Raw genomic sequence first — 24,395 nt, 5'->3', positions numbered from 1 at the left:
CCACTGTACTCCAGTCTGGGTGACAGAGTGAGACTCTGTCTTTAAAAAAAAAAAGTTATCATCTGCCATAGACCCATGAACAGGACTCATGGACTGGGTAATTTTATCAGTCATTTTGATTTTGAATTGTGTTCCTCTAATGCGGGGGTCCCCGGGGTTTCCGACCAGTACCTCCACCTGAGCCAGATGCCAGAGCCTTACCTCCTCCCAGATCAGTGGCAGGATCAGATTCTCATAGAAGCGTGAACTCTATTGTGAACTGCACATGCGAGGGATCTAGGTTGCATGCTCCTAATGAGAATCTAACGATGATGATCTGAGGTGGAACAGTTTCATCCTGAAACCATCCTCTCCACCACCCCACCCCTGTGTCTGTGGAAAAATTGTCTTCCATGAAACTGGTCTCTGGTGCCAAAAAGGTTGGGGACCACTGCTCTAATGAGTGGTGCCCATAGATCTGTGATCAACTGTTCATCTTTCAAACTACTAGTATGTGCCCAAGATTAAATTAGATACTGTGGGAAAAACAAAATATTCAAGATGCAGTAATCATATCAGAGAGATAAAATGAACAGTATAAGTGGTTAGGCAATAAAAGACCTATTTTTAACAACGATCAAAACTTTCGCCCAGTCTTTTACATAAACCTCAGTATTAACAAAGCATTCCTATATGTACTTGCCCATTTCCTCATTATTACTTAACATGCACAAGATGTAACTCATGGAATGTCAACAATGGGCACATTGTGGCTTTATATTCTGCCACCCATTACCTCCTGATAGCCCAAATCTGTAATAATTTTCTGTTATTACCTATTTAAAGAACAAACTTTATTATAAAATGAAGGCCAAATGATACTTAGGCAAGAACAGTTCAAAATTCTGAATTGGCTTGTGCATAACCCTGATTATAAATATTCATACCTTTAAATCTTTAATTATTCTATTGTAAAGAAAGAAAACTAGGATTAAAATGAAAATGTTATGAATAGTGTTTAATGAGTAATGAAGTTTAAAAAACAAATTGATTTCACCATGTTGATTAAAAATCTCCTATATTACCTGAAATTATTCGAAGAAACTCCCCACACCTATCAAAGGAGGTAACAAAAACACCACTTGTGTGATTCTTTGTGTACACTACACTGATCTTTTGGATTTAGTACTACTTTAGTATATTTTTCACTAAAAAGCTCTCAAATTTCTCTTGGTTTTCTAGTTGTGAAATCTAATTTTTATAGTTTTTCCATTACACAAATTTATAATTAGTAAAAAAATTCTCAGATTTATATAAATTATCTCATTATTATATTAACATTAAAGGGCCATTAGTATATCATCATAGTTCATAAATATTTTCATAATGTAAGAAATAGTCTTTAGCCTCATGAATACAAAAAGCTTATTTTCTAATATAATTTAATATGAAATACATCTGCTTTCATTATTACTAATCCCTAGAAACAAGGTTGGTTTAAGCAACATGAGAAAGTAACATTTAACTCAAAATCTTCAGTTTCCATTATGAAAACTTCAAACTATACCAGTCACAAATTTATAATCAATTTACTCATATTAACTAAATAATCAACCATAGTAATTTTAACACAATCTTCTGCATGTCTCCCCAATGATCAATAAACTGCAAAAAGTTGTTAAACGTGTATCTATCACAGAGTGACTATGTCAGCACTTTAGGAGACAAAGCCATAAAATGGAAGAAAGTTTCAGGTTTCAGAAGTCATGTAATAAACAATTAGAAAGCAGAAAAAAAGGCATAATGATTCAAGTAATAAAGAATATTTCATAATTACATATTTACACCAGTCATTATTTGGTAAAAACAAAAAAAGCAAAATTGCACATGTAGACAGTTTTTAAGCAAACACATTTTTAGTTGACAAAATAGTAAAGATACTTAAACAATACTTATGCAAATGTACTTTATTTCAATTTTAAAATTGTCTTTATAAACAAATATTAAATTATGCTATATAAACAATTTAACGTTTAGCACCATAGGAAAGATAAAAATTTTTTTTAAATTAAATTTAAAAAATTCAGGGGCTGGGTGTGGTGGCTCACACCTGTAATCCCAGCACTTTGGTAGGCCTAGGTGGGCAGATTGCCTGAGCTCAGGAGTTCAAGACCAGCCTAGGCAACACAGTGAAACCCCATCTCTACTAAAATACAAAAAATTAGCCGGGCGTGACAGCGTGCACCTGTAGTCCCAGCTACTTGGGAGGCTGAAGCAGGAGAATTGCTTGAACCCAGGAGGCGGAGGTTGCAGTGAGCCAAGATTGCACCACGGCACTCCAGTGTGGGTGACAGAGTGAGACTCTGTCTTAAAAAAAAAAAAAAAAAAAAAAATGTGGAATGTTAAATGTCATGTAAAAAAGTAGACTTTGGAAAGAGTTGTTTTTATACTTATTAAAATCTGTAACTCTAGAATTAACAATGTCAATTTTAATTTAGGAGACATTTATGTAATAGTAGCTATCCTACATAATATTTAAGATAGTTTATCTAAAGTAAGTACAGAATAACCAGAATACGTAAGGAGCTCAAACAACTCAATAGGAAAAAATCTGATAATCCAAGTTAAAAGTGGGCAAAAGATCTGAATAGACATCTCTCAAAAGAACACATACAAATGGCAAGGGAGTATATGAAAAGATGCTCAACATCATTGATCATCAAGAAAAGGATATGAAAACTATATTGAGACATCATCTCACCCTAGTGAAAGTGGCTTTTATACAGAAGACAGGCAATGACGAATACTGGCAAGCATGTGGAGAAAAGAGAACCTTCATATGCTGTTGGTGGGACTGTAAATAAGTGCAGCCACTATGGAAAACAGTATGGAGGTTCCTCAGAAAACTCAAAATGGAACTACCATATGATCCAGCAATCCCACTCCTAGCTATATACCCAAAAGAAAGGAAATGAGTATATCAAAGAGATAACCTGTACTCACATGTTTATTGTAGCACTGTTCACAATAGCCAAGATTTGGAAGCAACCTGTGTCCATCAACAGTTGAATAGATAAAGAAAATGTGGTACATATACACAATGGAGTACTATTCAGCTAAAAAAAAGAATGAGATCCTGTCATTTTCAACAACACAGATGGAACTAGAGTAGAAGAAGTCAGGCAAAGAAAAACAAAATTCACATGTTCTCATTTATTTGTGGGAGCTAAAAATTAAAACAATGAATATGGTCGGGCACAGTGGCTCACGCCTGTTTTCCCAGCACTTGGGAGGCCAAGGTGGGTGAATCATGAGGTCAGGAGTTCAAGACCAGCCTGGCCAAGATGGCAAAACCCCATCTCTACTAAAAAATACAAAAATTAGCCGGGCATGGTGGCAGACTCCTGTAGCCCCAGCTACTTGGGAGACTGAGGCAGGAGAATCGCTTGAACCCGAGAGGTGGAGGTTACAGTGAGCCAGGCTTGCGCCACTGCACTCCAGCCTGGGTGACAGAGCAAGACTCCGTCTCAAAAACAAACAAACAATGCAGGAATATAGAGAGTAGAATGATGGTTACCAGAGGCTGGGAAGGGTAGTGGGGTGTTGGGGGGAGAGAGAATGGTTAATGGGTACAAGAATATATTAGATAAAATTAATAAGATCTAGTATTTGATAGCACAACAAGGTGATTACAGTCAACAGTGATTCATTGTATATTTTAAAATAACTAAAAGAGTATAATTGGAATGTTTGCAACACAAAGAAATGATAAATGCCCAAAGTGATGGGAAAAAATATAAATAAGTACAGAATTTTTCATGTAATATTTTTGTAAGAACATGTGATAAGTGGAAAGTTTTATTCTTTTTAAGTATTTTGTATCTATAAAGTATAAGAAGTATCTTTAGGGTTTCTGGAATCATGTGCTTCATGATTTTTTCCTTTAATTTTTATAATTTATAAATATAAATTAAAATGTAAAAATAATAGGCCTTTTTAAAAAAATTACCTGAAATACTCACAGTCAATATTGGCCCATAAAGCAGTGTCATTTTTGTTCTTTACATCTGTCATCTATAAATGGCTTGTGTTATTAATCTTATTTACACTTTTATCCTTCCTGTACCCTGAGGTAAACCTGTGTCTCTTAAACTATATTTTTGTCTTTTAAATTGGAGTACAGATTTCTGTCAAATGAAATGTTTTCTTCTGATTATGCCTAGAACAAACACCTAGGAGACCCGGTAGAATCATCAAATGCGAAAACCATAAGTCTCTGTGCAACATGATCTCTTCAAAATGGCCTGTTTTGCAATCTATAAGTTATAAACTTCACACTAATGGGCCATTCTACTACATTTCTTGTTTGGATTTTTAACTTAAATAATTCTAAAATACAATAAATTTATTCTTGTATTTGTTATTGTGCTATTGAATTGTGGAAATCCTTTGATTTATGTTTTAGAGTCCCTAAAATAATCTTTTCATGTAAATAAAAAATTGATTTTTAAATTTTCACCCTATGTGAAACCAGACTCTTTAGGATAATCTAAATTTAATGCATTTGCTATCAACAGATGTTTCAACTTTGAAATGAAATTTTGACTGACTTCTTAACTAAGATATTAGTAAGATTTTGATACAAAAAGATCCCATTATATATTATATTTCTTCATAGAATATATAATTACGATGATAAAAAAGATATTTTATTATAAATGACTTATAACCCAAGAGCCCATATTTATTTCAAGAATTTCTGTATCTGGAAAACTGGGTAGGGATAGAGGGAAAAAGAAAAAAAAATTAGGATGATGCATGCTGCTTTGCTTGTAATAATAATAATAAAAAAAATAATAATTATTATTATTATTATTACTTTGAGATGGAGTTTCGCTCTTTGTTGCCCAGGCTGGAGTGCAGCGGTGCAGTCTCGGCTCACTACAACCTCCACCTCCCAGGTTCAAGCAATTCTCTTTTCTCAGCCTCCCAAGCAGCTGGGATTACAGGCGCCCATGACCACACCCAGCCAATTTTTGTATTTTTAGTAGAGACAGCATTTCACCGTGTTGGCCAGGCTGATCTCAAACTCCGGCCCTCAGGTGATCCACCCGCCTCGGCTTCCCTAAGTGCTGGGATTACAGGCGTGAGCCACCGAACCCATCGCTTGGAATTCTTTATAGTTAATCTAAAATCCAGAGCTACATTTTGTAGTCATTGGTAGACAGTCTAAGTTACTGTCCTGCGGTTTTACCAATATTAACATAAAATATGTTTTAACTTTCTTTTCATATTAGGATAGGTTTAATATGTCTTATCTCTGGCAAATCAGAGGTCTGTTATGAACTGACCTTGGAAAATCACAAAATTCCATTGTAAAATCCTATTATTTGACAGAGCAACAAAATATAATATTATAGAAATTAGATATAGGTTCATAATAAGGCAGCTTACTTTGTCAAGAAAAGGCTAAGGTAAAAAGTAGATAAATAGATTACTCTTCCGCTAGGAGCAAGAGTACTATACAAATTTACATGCCTTCATTTTTGGCCTAAGTAGTGCTGCTACTTTAAACTTTAGCTTTTGGCAAAATTATTGGGTAATAAATCTGTTTAATTTTTATGGGAGGGGTATCTATTTGCAAGCATATCAAATCACAGTACATGCTATATGGCTAAGAAATTAATAATGTTGAAGTAGGTGTTAGAAAAATATACTTTAGATAATTTTTAAATTTCTAAACGTAATCTAAATATTCTTAATAAATGTATTTAATTCCACTTTTGGATTCAAGGTTGCTAAATACTCTTAACTGAAAATGGAAGACAGCAATTATGTTTGCCCACAGAGTAAAATATTAAAAGTGAAGAAGAAATTGCCTATTGAATTCATTTAATAACCAGTTCAAAATGTTACCATAATTTTAGTTTGTGTCATTTGAAGAATTAATCATTCAGCAAAGTTATAAATGCTCAAATAATTTTTATATGCCATGGTATGTCAAACGTATCTATTACAGTCATATCACTACTGTAATAAGAAGTAAGAACAATACTTAGACTGTGGAGACCAGTGGGAGAGGAAAGTTGGACTGATACAGGCTCAAGAGTCAAAGAGAAAGATAAAATAATTAAAAACTTTTTCCAGGTGTCCAGGGGGGAATTGAATAGGTCCATGAAGAAACAGGTGAATAAGTTCCTCTGCCCTCTAGAAGAGGCTTATACTTGAGTGAGAGAGATCAACTTTAAAGAAATAATTGCTACACAGTGCAACAAATGCTGTAATAAGTTATATGGAAGCTCAAAAACAAGAAGTACTACCATGTCTAAAGTAGTTGTGGGAACGATTTTAAAAAGTGGGAACAATTTAAAAATTAAAAAAAAAAAAAAAACAGGCTTTATACAGACTTCTTGTGAAGGAACTAGGTATTCTAGACACTAGGAATGGCATATACAGAGGTATAGTACTGTGACTAAACAAGACCTGGGGGTGGGGTACAAAGAGGGTATTAGCCATTTTAACCTCGTGTACATGCCCATCTTGGCTTTGTTGTTGCTTCATCGTCATTATTCATCCAAGCAGTAAATTCAAAGGGGCTACGCTGTCTTCTCCACACAGGTGTGTCACACAATGTGGCTGGAACATGGGAAATCCACTGTGAATCGTGAGATGTGAGACTAGCACTTGTGTGGGGCTAGATTGTGACTGGCTTTATACGTCATTATAAATATTAGTTGGTGATTGAGGGGACCTTGGAAGCTCTGGCTCTTTGAAAGTAAACTTGTACCATAACCACAGAATTTATATTAGTTCTATACAATTCATACTGAATTGAGAGACTCCACATTTCCATTAAAGTATGCCTGATAGTAGACAGTAATAAATGCTTGTCTTTAACTGATAAAGGTCACACTGATTTCTATAATTTTTTTGGAAATCTCCATTTTATCATAAATATCGATGTGACTTTTGCATTCTATTCCATATTATACTTTTTCAGTTGGAAAAAGGTATTGCATATCACCAGCTAAAATTGATACTCCAAGCATATAATCCATACTTACGGCATTCCGTGCACTCTAGCTTATTGCCTGTGTGTCTATTGAGTATGTATGTACCTCCAGGATTGCTACCAATGGGAAGTTGACACAGTGAAAAGAGCATCAGTGTCACACTTTTTAAAAAGTAATAGTAACTATTTTTAACAACTAGTAACTAGTAATCTCAATTATTATGTTTATAATTGCTGTTATGGACATCATTAAGAGATCTGAGTTAGCTCTATGTAAAGCCATGTATCACTTAATGATGACAATACATTCTGAGAAGAGTGTCATTAATCAATTTCATTATTGTGCAGACATCATAGAGTGACGTACCCAAACCTTAGATGGTATAGACTGCTACACTGGGCTATGTGGCATAGACACTGTAGTACATGCAATTCTTTATTGACAAACATCATGTGGCATATGAGTGCAGCAGAAAATTTTACAGTATCTACTTTCAAATCAGTAAGAGATATTTAATATGCTTTTTTCTATTAGTGATCCAAATTCATTACTCTGGTGAGGAACCAAAAACTTAAATCTTCCCTTCTTTGGAAAGTTATTAGAGCAACAGTTCATGTGTTTAAGAATCGAAATTTCAATTCTAGGGGGAAAAAAATTATTCTACCAGTGACTCTGCTGCCCTTTTGTAAGGGCTAGTAATAATAGTACTTCAGGCTATTACCTAATAATTTGATTTGAAAATCAAAACCTCAGAAACTGCTTTTTGGCTTATAATTGGTAAAATTAATTATAAAACTTTGCTGGTGTCAACAATCTCATAAGTTTCCTTATAGTTTGTCCTCCCAGAATGTCTGCGTGAATCAATAACCCAGAAATTCAGAGGCAGTATAAAAATGAACAGTAACTTGTGCATGTCATATAAGACGTCCGTTATGATCTGGCCCTCTGACTATCATAATATTCAGCAACTATTCAACTCACAACCTACACTCCAGTTTTGAAACTGCTAACAATTTTTCAAACACACTGTACTTTCTCTACTCTCTGGTCCCATGTTCTTCCCCACTCCTCTCTTTCTCCCTCTTGGCCATTCCCTCCAGCAGCAGTCAGGGTGCTCACTTACCAGTGACAATCGAAATGGAGATAATTAGAATATGGGCAAAAATAGTAATATAGTACAGAAAGCAATGAGTGCTGTGTTAAAATCAGAGTTAGGAGCTATGAAATGTAATAGAAATTGGTAGTGTTTAAGATTTAAATATGCAAGATGGGAAAAATGAACTTCTTGATTGGAGTGAACCAATATAAGCAGCTAAGGAAATAAATGTTCATCAGGAATAGGAAATTCTAAACCTACACAGAAAAAAATATGAGAGGTAAGATTAGAAAAGAAGAGTCCGGAATTCAAAAGTAAGGACTTAGACCTTATTTTGATAGAAAATCGAAAGACGGCCAGGCACGGTGGCTCACGCCTGTAATCCCAGCACTTTGGGAGGCCGAGGTGGGTGCACCACAAGGTCAGGAGATCGAGACCAATCTGGCTAACACGGTGAAACCCCGTCTCTACTGAAAAATACAAAAAATTAGCCGGGCATGGTGGCAGGCACCGGTAGTCCCAGCTACTCGGGAGGCTGAGGCAGGAGAATGGCATGAACCCAGGAGGTGGAGGTTGCAGTGAGCCGAGATCGCCCCACTGCATTCCAGCATCCAGCCTGGGCAACAGAGCGAGACTCCGTCTCAAAAAAAAAAAAAAAAAAAAGAAAATCGAAAGACTTTTAATCAAGGAAGAGATATAATGAGCCTTACAAAAGTAAACCAATTAGCAATGTGTGGCACATGTGCGGTAATAGGTTAGAACTGACTGATGATTCTACTGTTATTTCTCCTCTAAATAAATGAGAGCATTACTTGAGATAGAATGAAAAAGTAATGATAATGGTATTATAATAGAAAATCACTTCCTCCAACAAAAAGTCATTCCCTACAACAGAGAGACAAGTCAGTTATTTCCATATTGTTGCCATTACCAGAACATTTTTAATGCTTTTGACATTGCCTCTCTTAAGTGTTGTTTATGGTGGTGAATAATATTTTTCTTTCATCACAGGTGCTATCTTAAGACTAGCTAATTCACTTTGAAAGAACTGCTTTTGCACATTCAAACGTGTACTTCCATTTTCCTACTGTAAATCATATGCTTCCTGGAGCCACACTAAAATTTGTACTAATAACTATTTAATAAGATATGTAGTTGCCCATGTGCATTTTATGTGTCTGCTTTTATTAATAAGTATTTTATTCTTATAACTTGGCAAATGATTGAACAAATTTTGAGTAACAAAATAGTCTAGGTTGAATCTAATATATTAAATATATACAGTCATAAGATTATTTTGAAAATTAGAGAGTAAGATTAATGAAAAGCAAAATAATTCATTGTTGCTACATAATTCTAAGTTTATTCCAACATATATAATGATTAAGAAGAATATGTGTACATGATTTTCTTCTTAAGGAAAAAGAACGGTTGAAGCAAGAAAAACGTGATGAGAAAAGATTAAATAAAGAGCGTAAACTAGAGCAACGAAGATTAGAATTAGAAATGGCAAAGGAACTAAAGAAGCCTAATGAAGACATGTGCTTAGCGGACCAAAAGGTAATTTATACGTCATGTATACCATTTCCATTTATAAGTTTAATTTTTCCAGTTTTCTTACCTGATTTCTTTGCCAGAGCTGCTATTGTGAAAGCCTTTCATTTTTAACTATAGCAGTAAATTTCCAACTCTAGGTCAATTTGCCTTTCCTAGATAGCTACCAGTAAACCTCTCTGGAGCTCTTGTGCTGGTAATGGCAGTTTTTTTGTTTGTTTGTTTGGTTGGTTGGTTGGTTGGTTGGTTGGCTGGTTGTTTTCAGACAGGGTCTTACTCTGTCATTTAGGCTGGAGGGAGGGGAGTGGCAGGATTATAGCTCACTGAAGCCTCAACTTCTCATTCCCAGCCTCAAGTGGCCCTCTCATCTCAGTCTTCTGAGTTGCTGGGACTACAGGCACTTGCCACCATTCTTGGCTAGTTTTTTGGGGTTTGTTATTTTAATTTTTTGTAGAGATAGGCTCTTATGTTGCCCAGGCTGGTCTTGAACTCCTGGGCTCAAGTGATCCAACCACTTCAACCTCCCAAAGTGCTGGGATTCCAGGCACAGAAAAATCTTAACTCCTCCCCACACCCCTATAGATATTTAAATAAATTCAGATTTATAATCTATGACCTCCTTCAGTGCTTTAGGTGACAAACCTTTATTGAACATGTTTACTGCATGCTAGGACTATGCTAAGCACATATTTGAATTTTCTTATTTAATCTTCAATATAATCCTGTGGAGTTAGTATTTCTTCCCATTCACATATGAGAAAACTGAGACACAAAGAGGTTAAGGAACTTGCCCAAGATTACACAACTAATAAATGGCAATTTGGATTCAAACTCCGGTTTGTTAAACTCCAGAGCCTATACTGTTTATCATCCTGAAAGCCAAGAAACTGTGTCCAACGAAAGTACCTCATATGTGTTTTGTCTTCCATAGTGCTTCACAGATGTGTAATGTTGCTGAAATACATAAAAGTATAAATTTAGAAAGATTGCTGTAATCTTGGCAACCAGCATATTTTCATACATTTTTGAGTAAAAATCAATTATGTTTTGACTATAATTAAGAAGATGGTACTTTTAGAAAAATATCAATAATGCATTTCATCTCTATATTATTATACTTCCTTAGCAGGATATGTATTTACTTATATGCAGTATTCAAATGATATGCAAATAATGGTTATCTCTTGATTTATGTAAGCTCTTTTCTAAAGTGCTTAAAGCAAACTTTTAGTACACTAAAATGGATTGAACTATATTAATATGCTATTTGTTTACTTAGCATAAATGCTTCTAAATAAAAATGAGAGTGTACTTACTAGTTTTAGTCATTTGAATGTTTAAATTTTCCTAAGCAGAGAATGGGTATATAAATTAGTTAACACATTTAATAAGCTCATAGTGATCAAGCTTTTTAAATCCTAAGTGAGCTTCATTTTCTTGTATCTTTTATTTTCATTTAAATTCATATGTACTATATCAAATATGTAATTTCATTTTAAGCCATATTTTATTAGCTCAGCTTTGTTATATAAATTTTCAGAATTACCTAGAAATGTGTATGTTTCATGTGGTTCAAGAAAAAGGGAGAATGAGAATTAACTGGTTTTCAAGAAGAATATAAAATATTTGTATGAGATGAGCTATTATCTATAGTTTTGTGTTTCCACACAGTATTAACAGAAAAAGTCTCAACTGGTTACCTCAATAAATGCAGGGTGGAGAAATATTTTTGAACAAGGACCAATTCAGTTAAATAGAAATATTTATGTCACTTTTTTTCCAGTTAAAATATCAAGTACTTTTTAAGGCTCTCATTAACGGGCAAAATATTTTTAATTTAGATTACCTATTTATTGAATTTTTAAAATGTTGATGACAACTGGTACTGCAATTAAGTCATTAAAATGTTAATATGTGAGCATATTTGAGAAAGCAACAGAGATAGCTAATTTTAATACTGAAGCTAATACTTGCCTAAATACAGGGAAACCTAAAGACCTTTAGTTGCATTATAACTGGGTTTATGTACAGGGTCATGGCTTCTAGTTATGTGGACCTAGTTATTTATCTGCATTCATTAGCCATAGATGATACCACTTTCTCCAACCATAGAGCCCACAGATGCATGCTGTTAGTTTCTAAGCTACAAAAAAAAGTATGATTTTTAAATGTCATCATCATTAGAAGAAATTGGTACACATGCCCCTATAAGTATGTCCATGGTTAAGTACTTATAAAATGTTTATATTTTATTTAATTTTTGCTCTAGTTATATAATCCATGTTTTTGTTAATATGGATATGTCAGTTGATTGAATATGCAAGCTGATTAAAATTAATGTCTCTTTTACAAAAATCTAAGTTCATAATTGAGTTCAACCAAAATTTGTTAATGGTTGCTTACTTGTATGATGATACTTCAAGACACTATGCTTAGTTCCATGGGGGTTACAGAAATGCCCCCAGAGAATTTAGCATCCCAAAGGAAGCTACTGGTACAATACAAGAGGGAAAAAAAAGGTAGCAGCTTATTTTACTTTAGAAGATACGAAATCATGGCTTTTAGAAAATTAAGCTATTTTTATTTTATTTATATTTTATTTTATTTTCAGCCTTTGCCAGAGTTGCCTCGTATTCCAGGACTTGTTCTCTCTGGAAGTACATTTTCAGACTGTCTCATGGTGGTGCAGTTCTTACGAAACTTTGGTAAAGTTTTGGGCTTTGATGTGAATATTGATGTTCCAAACCTGAGTGTTCTTCAAGAGGGATTGCTAAATATAGGGGACAGCATGGGTGAAGTACAAGACTTGCTTGTGAGGCTCCTCTCAGCTGCTGTATGTGATCCAGGTCTAATAACAGGATACAAGGTAAAAAAAAACAAAATATAAAATGTTTTAAATTTGTACTGTCAGTGCATTGGTAGATAGCTTTAGCGTATTAGCAGAAGGTTATGTATATTGATCTAATTTTTCCACATAATGTCTCACAAAGTTAAATGTAGATTCGTGTCAGGTTACACTTCATACAAAGAAAACCTGGTTATAGAGCTTAAGGAGTATAGACCATTCTCAAGTTACTCTTTTTTTCTCTAGCTGTAGGCAAAGACCAAGGTAATTTAATGAAATACTTAAGCAATATTCATCAACAACAGAACTGATAATTCATAAGGCAACTAGAACTTGTATGTGCCTTCTGATATTATACCTTGTTCTCTCTCAATCACTGTGAATAACTGAAGCTAATCAAGGCACCTACAGACCAGCACATTAAGACCCTGTGCTGCTCAGTGGATGCTCAATTAGTTCACATTTATCTTAATTCCAAATACAGTACACATTCCACAGAGCTTTGCTCTAGATAATATTGTGGAGAGAGAACCTCCCAGATGCACCTGTTTTTCTTCTATCTCCCTCAGTGTTTCCCTATTTATTTTCCCTAGCCAGTAAAACCTATGACACCTTAAAGGTAGAAAACACAATACTGTTTTTTAACCTCCCCACTCTGTCATTCCTGATAAAATGTCCAGATAAAACCTAGGGAAAGGTTAGTGTTGCCTTTGTAGACATGGAAGACTTGATAGGTAGTTTAAAACTTCTGCTACCCATGAATTTGCTTACTCTTCTCCCTGCCTGACTTGGAACCAAGGATTTGAAGTGGGAAAAGAAAGATACAAGTACTTGAATATTTGTCTATTTTCTATTGACTATTTTTGTGTCTCTTTCATTTAAAAAAAGTGAATAAAGCTCTTGTCAGTAATATCTAAATTAAATAATATGAGGATTTTTAATCTTATTGTTTTTATGGTATAAATGGTTATGAGCAATACTGATAAAAATGCCAAACTTTTATAGGCTAAAACAGCTCTTGGAGAACATTTGCTGAATGTTGGTGTGAATCGAGACAATGTTTCCGAGATTTTACAGATATTTATGGAAGCCCACTGTGGACAAACTGAGCTTACTGAAAGTCTGAAGACCAAAGCTTTTCAGGCTCACACTCCAGCACAGAAAGCTTCAGTTCTGGCTTTCCTGATCAATGAACTGGCATGCAGCAAGAGTGTGGTCAGGTGAGCATATGCTCAGGCTTATCCATGTTTTTTTCCATTTTGAATTTTTCTAATCACAAAGTAATACAAATTGATTATAGAAAATTGGAAAGTTACAGACTAGCATAAAGAAGATAATTAAAATTGTACTTATCTCAATATTTAGAGATGGCCACTAACAATATTTTCATGTATTTCTTTGTAGTGTATTGAAAAAAAATTTGGGTCATACTGTGTGTCTGTAATACATGGTCTTTGTCACCTGTTTTGTTTAATAATTTTGTTAATTCTTTATACATAACTTCTTTTATATTTTTACTTGCTGTGGTACCAGAATGTGGTACCACCACAAGAATATGGAATTTTTTTTTCCTTCACATTTTTTAAGGACAGATGACTACCTGATTTTGCTTTACCTGATTTTCCATTCATAGAATTATGTAGCCACTTTTTATTTTGTTGTATGCTAATAGAACCATAGAGTATTCATTTATCACTGTATTAATTTATACTTTTTTTAAAGTACTTGGTCTTATTTAAAAGTCAGAGTTCTCACTCTAGTACTTGTTACTAATAAAATATTAATACCAACACGTACACTAGTATTCAAGATTTCTGAACAAATTCATGTTCATCTTGTCCTTGTTATTCATTATTTTACAAATTTTTAACAACTTTTAGGCCTTCACCTTTCTAGAAAAAGGATCAATCCAAATATTCAGTCATGCATTTCTACGAGTGTAGAAATTTTAAATTTTCTGTGCCTATCTTAACTATGATATTGTATTAGTGTAATTTTTTGTTTGTTTCTGCTATTCACTGACAGTCATCCCAAAAAATATAATAATATTCACATCTTACAATGTTATGGAAGAATAAGTTCATTTAAGCATGAGCATGGTAACAAATAGTAATGCTGAGTGGCACTTACTCAAAACACATACACCCAAATTCAGTGAAAATGGTACACTACAGTTTTTACCTTAGAAAGAAAAAGCACCCCATTTGACTTTACCAGATATCATAATATTCTTAGTTTCTGTTTGGTTGTTTATACATATACACTTAGATAGTGTATATGCATATGTATGTATGTGCACTTATATAAATATCCATGTGTGTTCTGGTATCCTGCTTTGATTTTGGAAATTATCACATCTTAAATACATGCAACAAAACTTGGAATGCTGGCTTTCTAAGGCAATTGGTGCATAGTTTCTTTCTTGGTTTAAGATAGAAACCACAGTGAATTTTCTAATACTAATGTTGTATCCATTGGAGAAGTTACCACTTTTCAACATATGTGTATACATATATAAACACATATATATATGAACGTGTATATGCATGAGGGCAATTGTATCATTTTTATTTACTCAAAAATGCATTAATTTACATATCAAATTTATTGCATATCAAATTAGTGCATTGCATAAATTGATTAATTTATATTTTTTAATAAATTCTTGCATTGGCAGTGAAATCGACAAGAACATTGATTATATGTCAAACTTGAGGAGAGATAAATGGGTGGTAGAAGGTAAACTCCGCAAGTAAGTCCTATTTTATTAAAGTTAATGTACTGTTTTCTTTTTATACAAATTTCCAGTAAAGCATATGAATTGCAAAGATAGAATTTAAACTTTTATTGTCTAAAGAATAGATAATGCTCAATTTAGATGGGATATAAAATTAATAAAACTCAGGGGCAGAATTTGCAGTGGACAAAAGATATAATGAGATTCATTGAGCTTATATTCTTCATACTTAGAAGAAAGTCATTTTCTCTTTTTTCTTTTAAACAAGTCAAGCAATTACATTTTCTAAGATTGTGGTTGCTATTAAGTTGCTTTTATCACAAATAGAATGTTTGGAACTGTAACTTTCTTTCTTAATTGCTTTCTAATTAAAATTTGCTTTTACGGAATCTAACTAAACTTATTCAACATTAAAACTTAATTATCTTCCTGCCAGAAAATATCATGCAGAAATTACTCCTATGTTAAGAGGTTCGTTTCTTTGTAGTAATTTGAATTGAAATTTATTCAGTCAGTTAGTATGGGATCAGAAATTATTACTCAACCGTTGTTAAAATTCTTCTTTTCAGTTTTCATCATTTTTTTTAATGAGTCTAATTCCAAAGAGATACCCAGAATAACTCTTGAAAGTTAATGCATCCTGTAATTTATGGAAACATTTCTTAAGTTTCCTAATTCTGATTTTTTTAACATTGGTATATTGCTTAACACAAAAGAAATGCCATAAGGTATTTTTGCATACAACTCATGTTTTGCTCTTTTAAAAGTATATTGAGAAGTCTTTTTTTCCATGTCATCACTTTTCGTAATATTTAAAGGCTCAGAATCATTCATGCTAAGAAAACAGGCAAAAGAGACACTTCAAGTGGCATTGATCTTGGAGAAGAGCAGCATCCCTTGGGCACACCCACTCCAGGACGCAAGCGAAGAAGGAAGGGAGGAGACAGTGATTATGACGACGACGATGATGATGACAGTGATGACCAAGGTGATGAAGATGATGAGGACGAGGAAGATAAAGAAGACAAAAAAGGAAAAAAGACTGATATCTGTGAAGATGAGGTAATCAAATTTAGGTTGATTTTAAGACAACTAGAACTGCATAACATAGTTTTAAAAACAGAATTTGGAGTCAGATGGATTTGGCTTTGAATTCAGTTTTGACATTTACTTGCCTCAGTTTCTTCATCTGAAAAACAAATATTACAATCTGTGTCCCATAAAGATTTTTGTGATGGTTATATAAATATTTCATAGAATGTCTATACATAAAAGACACTAAGACTTAATTTTAAAAAGTTTTTTTTAAATATAATAACTTGAGAATTCTCCAAAGAGATATGCAGATTTTTAATTTCAGGTATTCTGTTTCATTCTGTTAACATACTGTGTTACATTTGTACAGCACTTCATGCCTTTAAAAGTGTTGTCAGGTTTAGTGAAAATAATGCATTCCTCAAACACCAATTACTATTTCTGTAGTTCTAGGTATTTTTAATCAAAGACAAATAAGGCACTGAACGTCCCATTTCAATTTACAGTCTCACTGAGGAGGATTTGCAAAAAGAAAACATAATGTGTTAACTGCTTTGAGAGGGGTATTGACAATGTACTACGCGGATACACCTTAAGAGCATTTAGATTTTCTGAGTGATAAACTCCCACAGAGTTTCTGGATCCATCAGCTGAGGCTATAAGCTGAGCTGAACATTAACCTGGGTAAAGGTCTAGGGAAGAGTGTTCCAGGCAGAGAGAATTGCATGAGCAAGGGGACAGAAACAGGAAACCACAATGTGCTTTAAGGGGATTGCAAGTGCTTCAGTGTTACTGGAGCCTCATACGCAACAATGATGAACTAGGATCTTTTGCTTTTTTAGTGACAGGAAGCCACTGAAGGGTTATAATCAGAGAATGGCATGGTCAGCATTAATTTTTAAGTTACTCACTCTGGCAGCTATGTGAAAGAAAAAAGGTGGGGCAAAATCAGAGGTGCAGAGATCAGTCAGGAGATACTGCAATGGTTTAGGTGAGTTGTGAGGGGTAGAAACTAGAGCAACGGTAGTTGGGATGAGGGAGGAAATGATTTAATAAATATTTAGGAGGAAGAATGGGCAGGACTTGAAGATGGAAGGTGAACCATGTAGGTTGATAGAGTGGTAGGACTGATTTCCAGCAATCTGGTTTGGAAGACTTCATGCTATTGTTGCCATTAACCAAAATAGGGAAATCAGGAAGAGAGTAAATACATACTTGGGGGCAGGGGGAGGTAAGGGAACAGGTAATTGAAGACAGGAAATGATGATTTATTTTTGGACTTGCTGAGTTTGAGGTACCTGTGTATAGAAACTCAGCAGTCAGTTAGATTTAGGAATCTGAGGCCTGAAGAAGAGTTCACTCTTAGAAGTATAGATCACGGTGTTATTATCACGTAGATGATAATTTAAAATCACAAGGTAAGTAAGATTGCAGGAGGGGATTGGTTTAGTGAATAGAGTAGTGGACTGAGGTTGGAACCTCAGGGATCATCAGTATTTAATAGGAGCCCACAAGGCTCCTTGTTCAAGAAGCAAAAGCAGACAGGTTGGAGATTTCTATAATGAGTTGGAGGTCCCCAAGACCACCTTCAGGTTCTGTGATTCACTAGGATGATTCACAGAACTCAGCATATACTTGTGCTTATAGCAATGAATTACTACAGTAAAAGGAAACAAAGCAAAATCAGCGAAGAGTGTATGGGCAAAGTCCTGAGGAAACCAGATACAAGCTTCCAAGAGTCATCTCCCAGCGGAGTCACACAGGACAGGCTTAATTCCCTCAGCAACAAGTTATGACAACATGCATGTAATGTTATCTACCAGGGAAGCTCATTAGAGACTCAGTGTCCAGGTTTTTACTGGGAGCTGGTCGTGTAGGTACCCTCTGCATAGCATGTGCCAAAATATCAGATTCTCTGAAGAAGAGCAGGTATTCAGCATAATCCACATTGTTAGTGCAAATAGTACAGGTCCATGTTAAGAGCTCATCTTAACCCTCCCAAAATCCAAGTTCCCATATGCCAGCCAAGGACCAATCTTGTAAGAAGGCCTTCCAGAGGATACCAGTCAGGCCTGCTGTATTAAGTCTTTTCTACACATGTAATAATAACAGTAATCAAGAAAATCAAACATTGCAAAAAGGAGAGTGATAAACAATGTCAAAGCAGTAAGAGGCTAGTGTGATGTGGACCTAAAATGTTGATTGAATTTGGCAACATAGAGGTCATTGGTAAGCAGTGTCAACACAGTTTTTTTAGAGGGATGAGCACACCTACCAGGCTATACTTGATTGATTACAATAGAAAGTGAGAAAGTGAAGATGACTGTTTCAAGCATTGTGTCTCAGAAGACAGGGAGTTCCTAGAGAGGAGAAGGAGCCAAGGATTTTTCAGATGTTAGACTTGAGATGATTTTTGATGGAAAGAAAAGAGTCAGTAAAATGAGAGACGGGGATTTAAGATAAAAGAAATTTAAAAAGCACAGTGCTATAAGGTTCTAAAGATTTTGGAGGGGCTTCAATCAAGGTGAAGGAGCTACCTTTGAAGAGTAGGTCAAAGGGAAGAAGGCAAGGTCATAGAGGAGGGATGTGTGTGTGTATGTATGTATTTGAGTTTAGGGAAAGCTACCGTAAGTCATGAAAATGGACATGTATAAAAGGTTGAAGTTCACCTTTTATCAGAAAAGAATGCTAGCTAGAGCTGTGGAATTGAACTCAAAAAACAACATACAGCTAACCATTTCTTCTGCTCTCAATGCTAAGGGTACTTAGCTAAGGAAGTCTAGAAAGAACTCTTTTCCCTTCTTGCATCAACTCAGTAATGCTGGAGAAATAAAGAAAGCTTAGAGAGATGAATGTATCAGTGGAATGTGAAAGAAAGCTGAGAGATGAATTTTATTGATGGAATGTGTGAAAATAGTATCTAGTTGACACCAATGATAATCAGATTTATGAATGAATGTAGAACTTGTACTATGCAGTTCTCTTTCTTAAGTAAAAATATGAGTACAAAATGTTGTCGTAATTTCTTCTTTTCCAATGTTATATTTTAAACCAGAATGGTAAAAATTATTAGAATGAACTTTTCTTTTTTGTTGTTTAATTTTGGTAAAACATTTAACATGAGATTCACCCTCTTAAGAAATGTTTAAGTATACTGTATACACTATTGGTAACTGTGGGCATGAGGTTGTACAACAGCTTTCTAGAACTTATTCATCTTGCATAACTGAAACTTCACACCTATTAAATAGTAACTCTCCAATTTCCCCTTCCTCCCAGCCCCTGGCAACCACCATTCTACTCTCTGGTTCTATGAGTTTGACCGTTTTAGATACCTCATATAATTGGAATCATATAGAATTTGACCTTCTGTGACTGGTTTATTTCACTTTGCATAATGTCCTCAAGGTTCACCCATGTTGTTACATGTGGCAGGATTTTTAAAGGCTGAATGATATTTCATTGTATCTATATATCACATTTTGTTTATTCATCCATCCATCAATGGACACTTGAGTTGCTTTCACCGTTTGGCCATTGTGAATAACATTGCAGTGAACATGACAGCACAAATACTTCAAGATCCTGATTTCAGTTCTTTTGAATAAATACGCAGAAGTGGGATTGCAGGATCAGATAGTTCTATTTTTAATTTTTTGAGGAACCTTTATACTGTTTTCCATAGTGGTTATATCATTTCACAATCCCACAACAGTGTATGAGAGTTCCAATTTCTCCATATCCTTGCCAACACTCCTCTCTCTCTCTTTCTCTTTCTTTTTGAGAGTAATTACCCTAACAGGTCTGAGATGATATCTCATTGTGATTTTGATTTTACATTTCCCTGATTAGTGATGTTGGACATCTTTTCACATACTTGTTGGCCATTTGTATGTCTTCACTGCAGAAATGTCTATTCAGGTTCTATGCCCATTTTAAAAATCTGGTTATCTGGTTTTTGCTATTGAGTTGTAAGAGTTACTTATATGTTTTAGATATTAACCCCTTATCAAATATATGGTTTGCAAATGTTTTCTCCCGTCCTGTAGGTTCTCTTTTCAGTCTGTTGTTTCCTTTGCTATGAAGAAGCACTTTAATTTGATACGGTGCCACTTGTCTATTTTTGCTTTTATTCCCTGCGTTTTTCATGTCATATTTAAGAACTCATTGTAATGAATTTGACTTTACTGCTTTTAATAGTACCAATCTGAAAATGAGTCTACATTGAGATTCCTTGCAGAAATAATTTATTTCATAATATTGTACTATTGAAACTACCAAATTATGTACATTCATCTGTGACAAATAATATGAAGGGCGTATAATTTGAGTATCAGAAGTGTAATTACCCAAACAAAAGATAACATTTATAAGCAGTCTGCTTCATTTGGCAAGTGGACCTGTTTCCATAGCAGGAATTAAGACTTTCTGACCAAAATTAATCACCTTTTCATAGAATTAGTGGCCTCTTTTAGCACTTCACATTATAAATTGTTTTAAAGTGTTAACTCGTAAGTTCAATAACTTGGACAACTATGTACTGAGATTTTAGTTTATTCCACTGTATAGTTATCTCACTAAACTAGAACTTATTTACAGAAATTATTTGTTTCACTTGGTTTCTTTTTTAACAGAGAACTAACAAACCATACATTTTATTCTTTACACATAAACTATTTGAAAATCATTATTAAAGTTTTAAAGGAGATGTGTCATTTAAGGTAGTATTTCACTTTTTTTTTTTGAGACAGAGTCTTGCCCTGTCACCCAGGCTGGAGTGCATTGGTGCGATCTCAGCTCACTGCAACCTCCGCCTCCTGGGTTCAAGCGATTCTCCTGCCTCAGCCTCCCGAGTAGCTGGGATTACAGGTGCCTGCCACCACACCTAGCTAATTTTTGTATTTTTAGTAGAGCTGGGGTTTCACTATGTTGGACAGGCTGGTCTCGATCTCAACCTCATGTTCCGCCCGCCTTGGCTTCCTGAAGTGCTGGGATCACAGGCGTGAGCCACTGCACCTGGTCGTGTTTCACTTTTTTATGAGTGTTGAATTATAGAGTTAAATAGATTTTAGGATTTCACTGGCAAAGGTAGATCTTGTTAGTAATGTGAGAAAACAATTTCACAATTTTATAAAGTAATAAATGTTAGGACCTAAGAAGTCAAATTAACATTTCATGTTAAATGATTTGAATTATTCTTTATAATAAAGAACTGGCAGACACATCAATTTCCTATATAAGTAAAATTTTGACTACTTAATGAAACTGATAATTTAGGCACATTAGTTCTCAAAAAATAGATTTGACCTCTCAGTTAAATTGTAAGTAGAGTATTGGTAGTTACCTTCCTTAAAGGATTGATTGCAGGTAGGTTTTCTTATTGAGACCCATATGATCCCTTTCGATTAGAAGATACTGCCCTTGACTGGATCATAGCACCTTTATCTCAAAGAGGATTCCCTCTTCTCCTCACTCTTCATTCCTTCATTCCATAGAGTTGTGTTGAGACCTATGGGAGTTGAACCTTACAAGTTGGCCTGTGAGAGGTTATGTGGACAATTAAACTCTGACATATAGGGACATATAATGACACTCTTTTTTGGTTGGGGAACTGTGGTATAGATTCTGTGTTCTTAGTTTTGTTGTTGCTGCTACTACCTTTCTCTCTGTTCTTCCACGTTTTTTTAATCTCTGAAAATTTTAAGTACTATTAGCCAAAACTCCTTTAAATAAAACTTTAGGAGACATTTTATTTATTTCTTTTTGCATTGTAGGAAGAGTCTTAAAAATTGCAGTTAGATTATTTGGCTGATACATGGCATTTTCAAATATTTGATATCTTATTTTGAATATTTATTGATTGAATTGTATTTTTGCATAAACAGATTATCAGACATTTGTCCTGCTGATCAGAAGATCACTTTAGAATCTATTTATAAATATTCACATAAGAGTCAAGATTTAAGAGTTGTTGAGCTACTTATCTTTTAAGGTTTCTTTTAATTCCAAATAGAATTCATGTTACTGTTAGCACAAATAATGTGCCTGAACACCTTTGTAACTTGGTTCCCTAAATTTGGGTAAGGAGTGGATGAGTGAGAGATAATGGTGAAACTATGGCAGTCTTTTTTTCACTTTTTTTTTCATTGGGTAGGTAGCCACACTAGTCAGAAATACATGTTTGTGTGTGGTTGGTGGCCGTGTGGCTTTTTATGAATGCTGATAGGAAGTAAACATCAAAAACAAGTTGTTATTTTTCTTTAATCTGAGCTGTACCTCCATCTTGTTATTAAAGTAGGAACACTGTTGGTTACTTTCAGATCTGTTCTTACTTAGTCCTCACAAAACCTTCATGTAATTGGTAACATTATCACCAGATTTACAGATGAATAGCCTTATAAAGGTTAAATAATTTGCCTATGTCTAGTAGTGCAGCTAAGATCCAAAGAAACCCATGTACCTTCTGTTCATGCTTTCCCTCTAAAACCTAAAATTTGGAGATAGTTCTTCTGTTGTCATTTTCTAGAATGAAAAATTTCACGTAATTACTTACAAACCTTCTATTTATGCAATTAGTACTATGCATGTTAGGAATTATGTTTATTCTAAAAGCTCAATGTGTTCAAGTATAACTAATCTTCTTCCCTTCAAAAATAACTCCTTCAATTGATGGTATCAGTATTTTTCCAGTCTCCTAGATTTAAAACCTTAACATCATAATTTATTTATTCCATCATCTCCCTTGCCCCTCTGTGCCACATATTCATGAGTTGACAAGACTCAACAGCTCTATAACTATGTAGTATCTCTTACATTCATTTGCTTTTCTCCATCTTTATTTCTTTTACCCTAGTAAGAACCATATCCCTCCTTCTCTAATCTGTTAGCTAGTTTTAAACCAAAACTAGTCTGTTAGCTAGTTTTACCAATTTTAATCCCTTCTCTGCTCCAGGCCATCTTACAACTATTGCCAGAATAACCTTTGGAAAGCATAGTTCAGATGTTTAACCCTCCCTCAAAGGATCATTTTGTTAATTGACAAGCATTTACAGGTCTTCAAAATCTAGCCTTAAACTCATTTTGCCTCATCTCCTACCTTACCTTTTATGTACCTCTCATGTCAAGACATGAGACCTGTCCTCTTTTCTCTGATGGATGCATTTCTAACCATTCTTTAGTAGCTAATTAAAACATGACTTCTTCTATAAAGCCTCCCTTGGTATACATTTCTACTAAAAGTAATCTTACTCTGCCTTGAACTTCACAGGTTTTAATCACTACCTCTCTTTGAGACCCTTATACTTTTCCTGCTTTTGGGGGAGTTTATTGTGTGTGTGGTTTGTTATGTTTTGTTTTGTTTCTTTTGGGGATAGGGTCTGCAGGCTGGAGTGCAGTGGCATGATCATAGCTCACTGCAGCCTTGAACTTCTGGGCTTAACCAGTCCTCCTGTATCAACCTCCCAAGTAGCTGGAACTGCAGACATAAGCCACTAAGCTGATTTTATTTTTTGTAGATACTGGGTCTGACTATGATGTCCAGGCTGGTCTCAAACTCCTGGCCTCAAGTGATGATCCTCCCACCTCAGTGTCCTAAAGTGCTGGGATTACAGACATGAGCTACCATACCTAGGTTTTTGTGTGTGTGTGTTTTTTTTTTAATATAACGTTTTCTGTATCTCTCTACCAGATTATTAGTTTATAGAAAAGAACTGAGTCTTATACCTTCTTATACAGTGCCTCTTCTAGTATTTTGCATATAAGAGACTTTCATTAAATATTTATGGATTGAATAAATAAATCTTAAAACAGATAAATGACACTGTATTTTCTTATGTATAGGATGAAGGTGACCAAGCAGCAAGTGTTGAAGAGCTGGAAAAACAGATTGAAAAACTGAGTAAAGTAAGCACTTTTCTGATTAACATTTAACATCTTCACAGTGTTTTAGAAATCTACATTGTATGGGGATTAGTTTTTCTGACTGCTAAGCAAAAACAAGCTTTTGGGGAGTAATTAAAAATGAAGATTCTGAATAGCATTTTTGTCACCAAAAAATAAGATGACAAACTCTAGAAACATTCTTACAATTGAACTTTACAAGCTTAATGCTAAGGTTAAAAGCCTGCCTCTTAAAAC

The 24,395-nt window shown here is 34.5% G+C and overlaps 1 protein-coding gene across 50 annotated transcripts in view; it reads left to right on the top strand.

The window, feature by feature from the left end:
* Positions 1–24,395, top strand: part of BAZ2B (bromodomain adjacent to zinc finger domain 2B) — a 315,913-nt gene that overhangs the window by 232,920 nt on the left and 58,598 nt on the right. For all 50 annotated transcript variants that reach the window (XM_077957047.1, XM_077957045.1, XM_077957032.1 and 47 more), the window contains 6 exons: positions 9,508–9,648; positions 12,254–12,508; positions 13,493–13,707; positions 15,165–15,239; positions 16,043–16,286; positions 24,099–24,161. In XM_077957047.1, coding sequence (XP_077813173.1) covers positions 9,508–9,648; positions 12,254–12,508; positions 13,493–13,707; positions 15,165–15,239; positions 16,043–16,286; positions 24,099–24,161 — 993 coding nt within the window. The remainder of the gene's footprint in view (positions 1–9,507; positions 9,649–12,253; positions 12,509–13,492; positions 13,708–15,164; positions 15,240–16,042; positions 16,287–24,098; positions 24,162–24,395) is intronic.

This window comes from Macaca mulatta, chromosome 12 (assembly GCF_049350105.2).
Source record: "Macaca mulatta isolate MMU2019108-1 chromosome 12, T2T-MMU8v2.0, whole genome shotgun sequence".
Taxonomy (NCBI): Eukaryota; Metazoa; Chordata; class Mammalia; order Primates; family Cercopithecidae; genus Macaca; species Macaca mulatta.
This window is presented reverse-complemented; position numbering and strand designations above follow the sequence as displayed.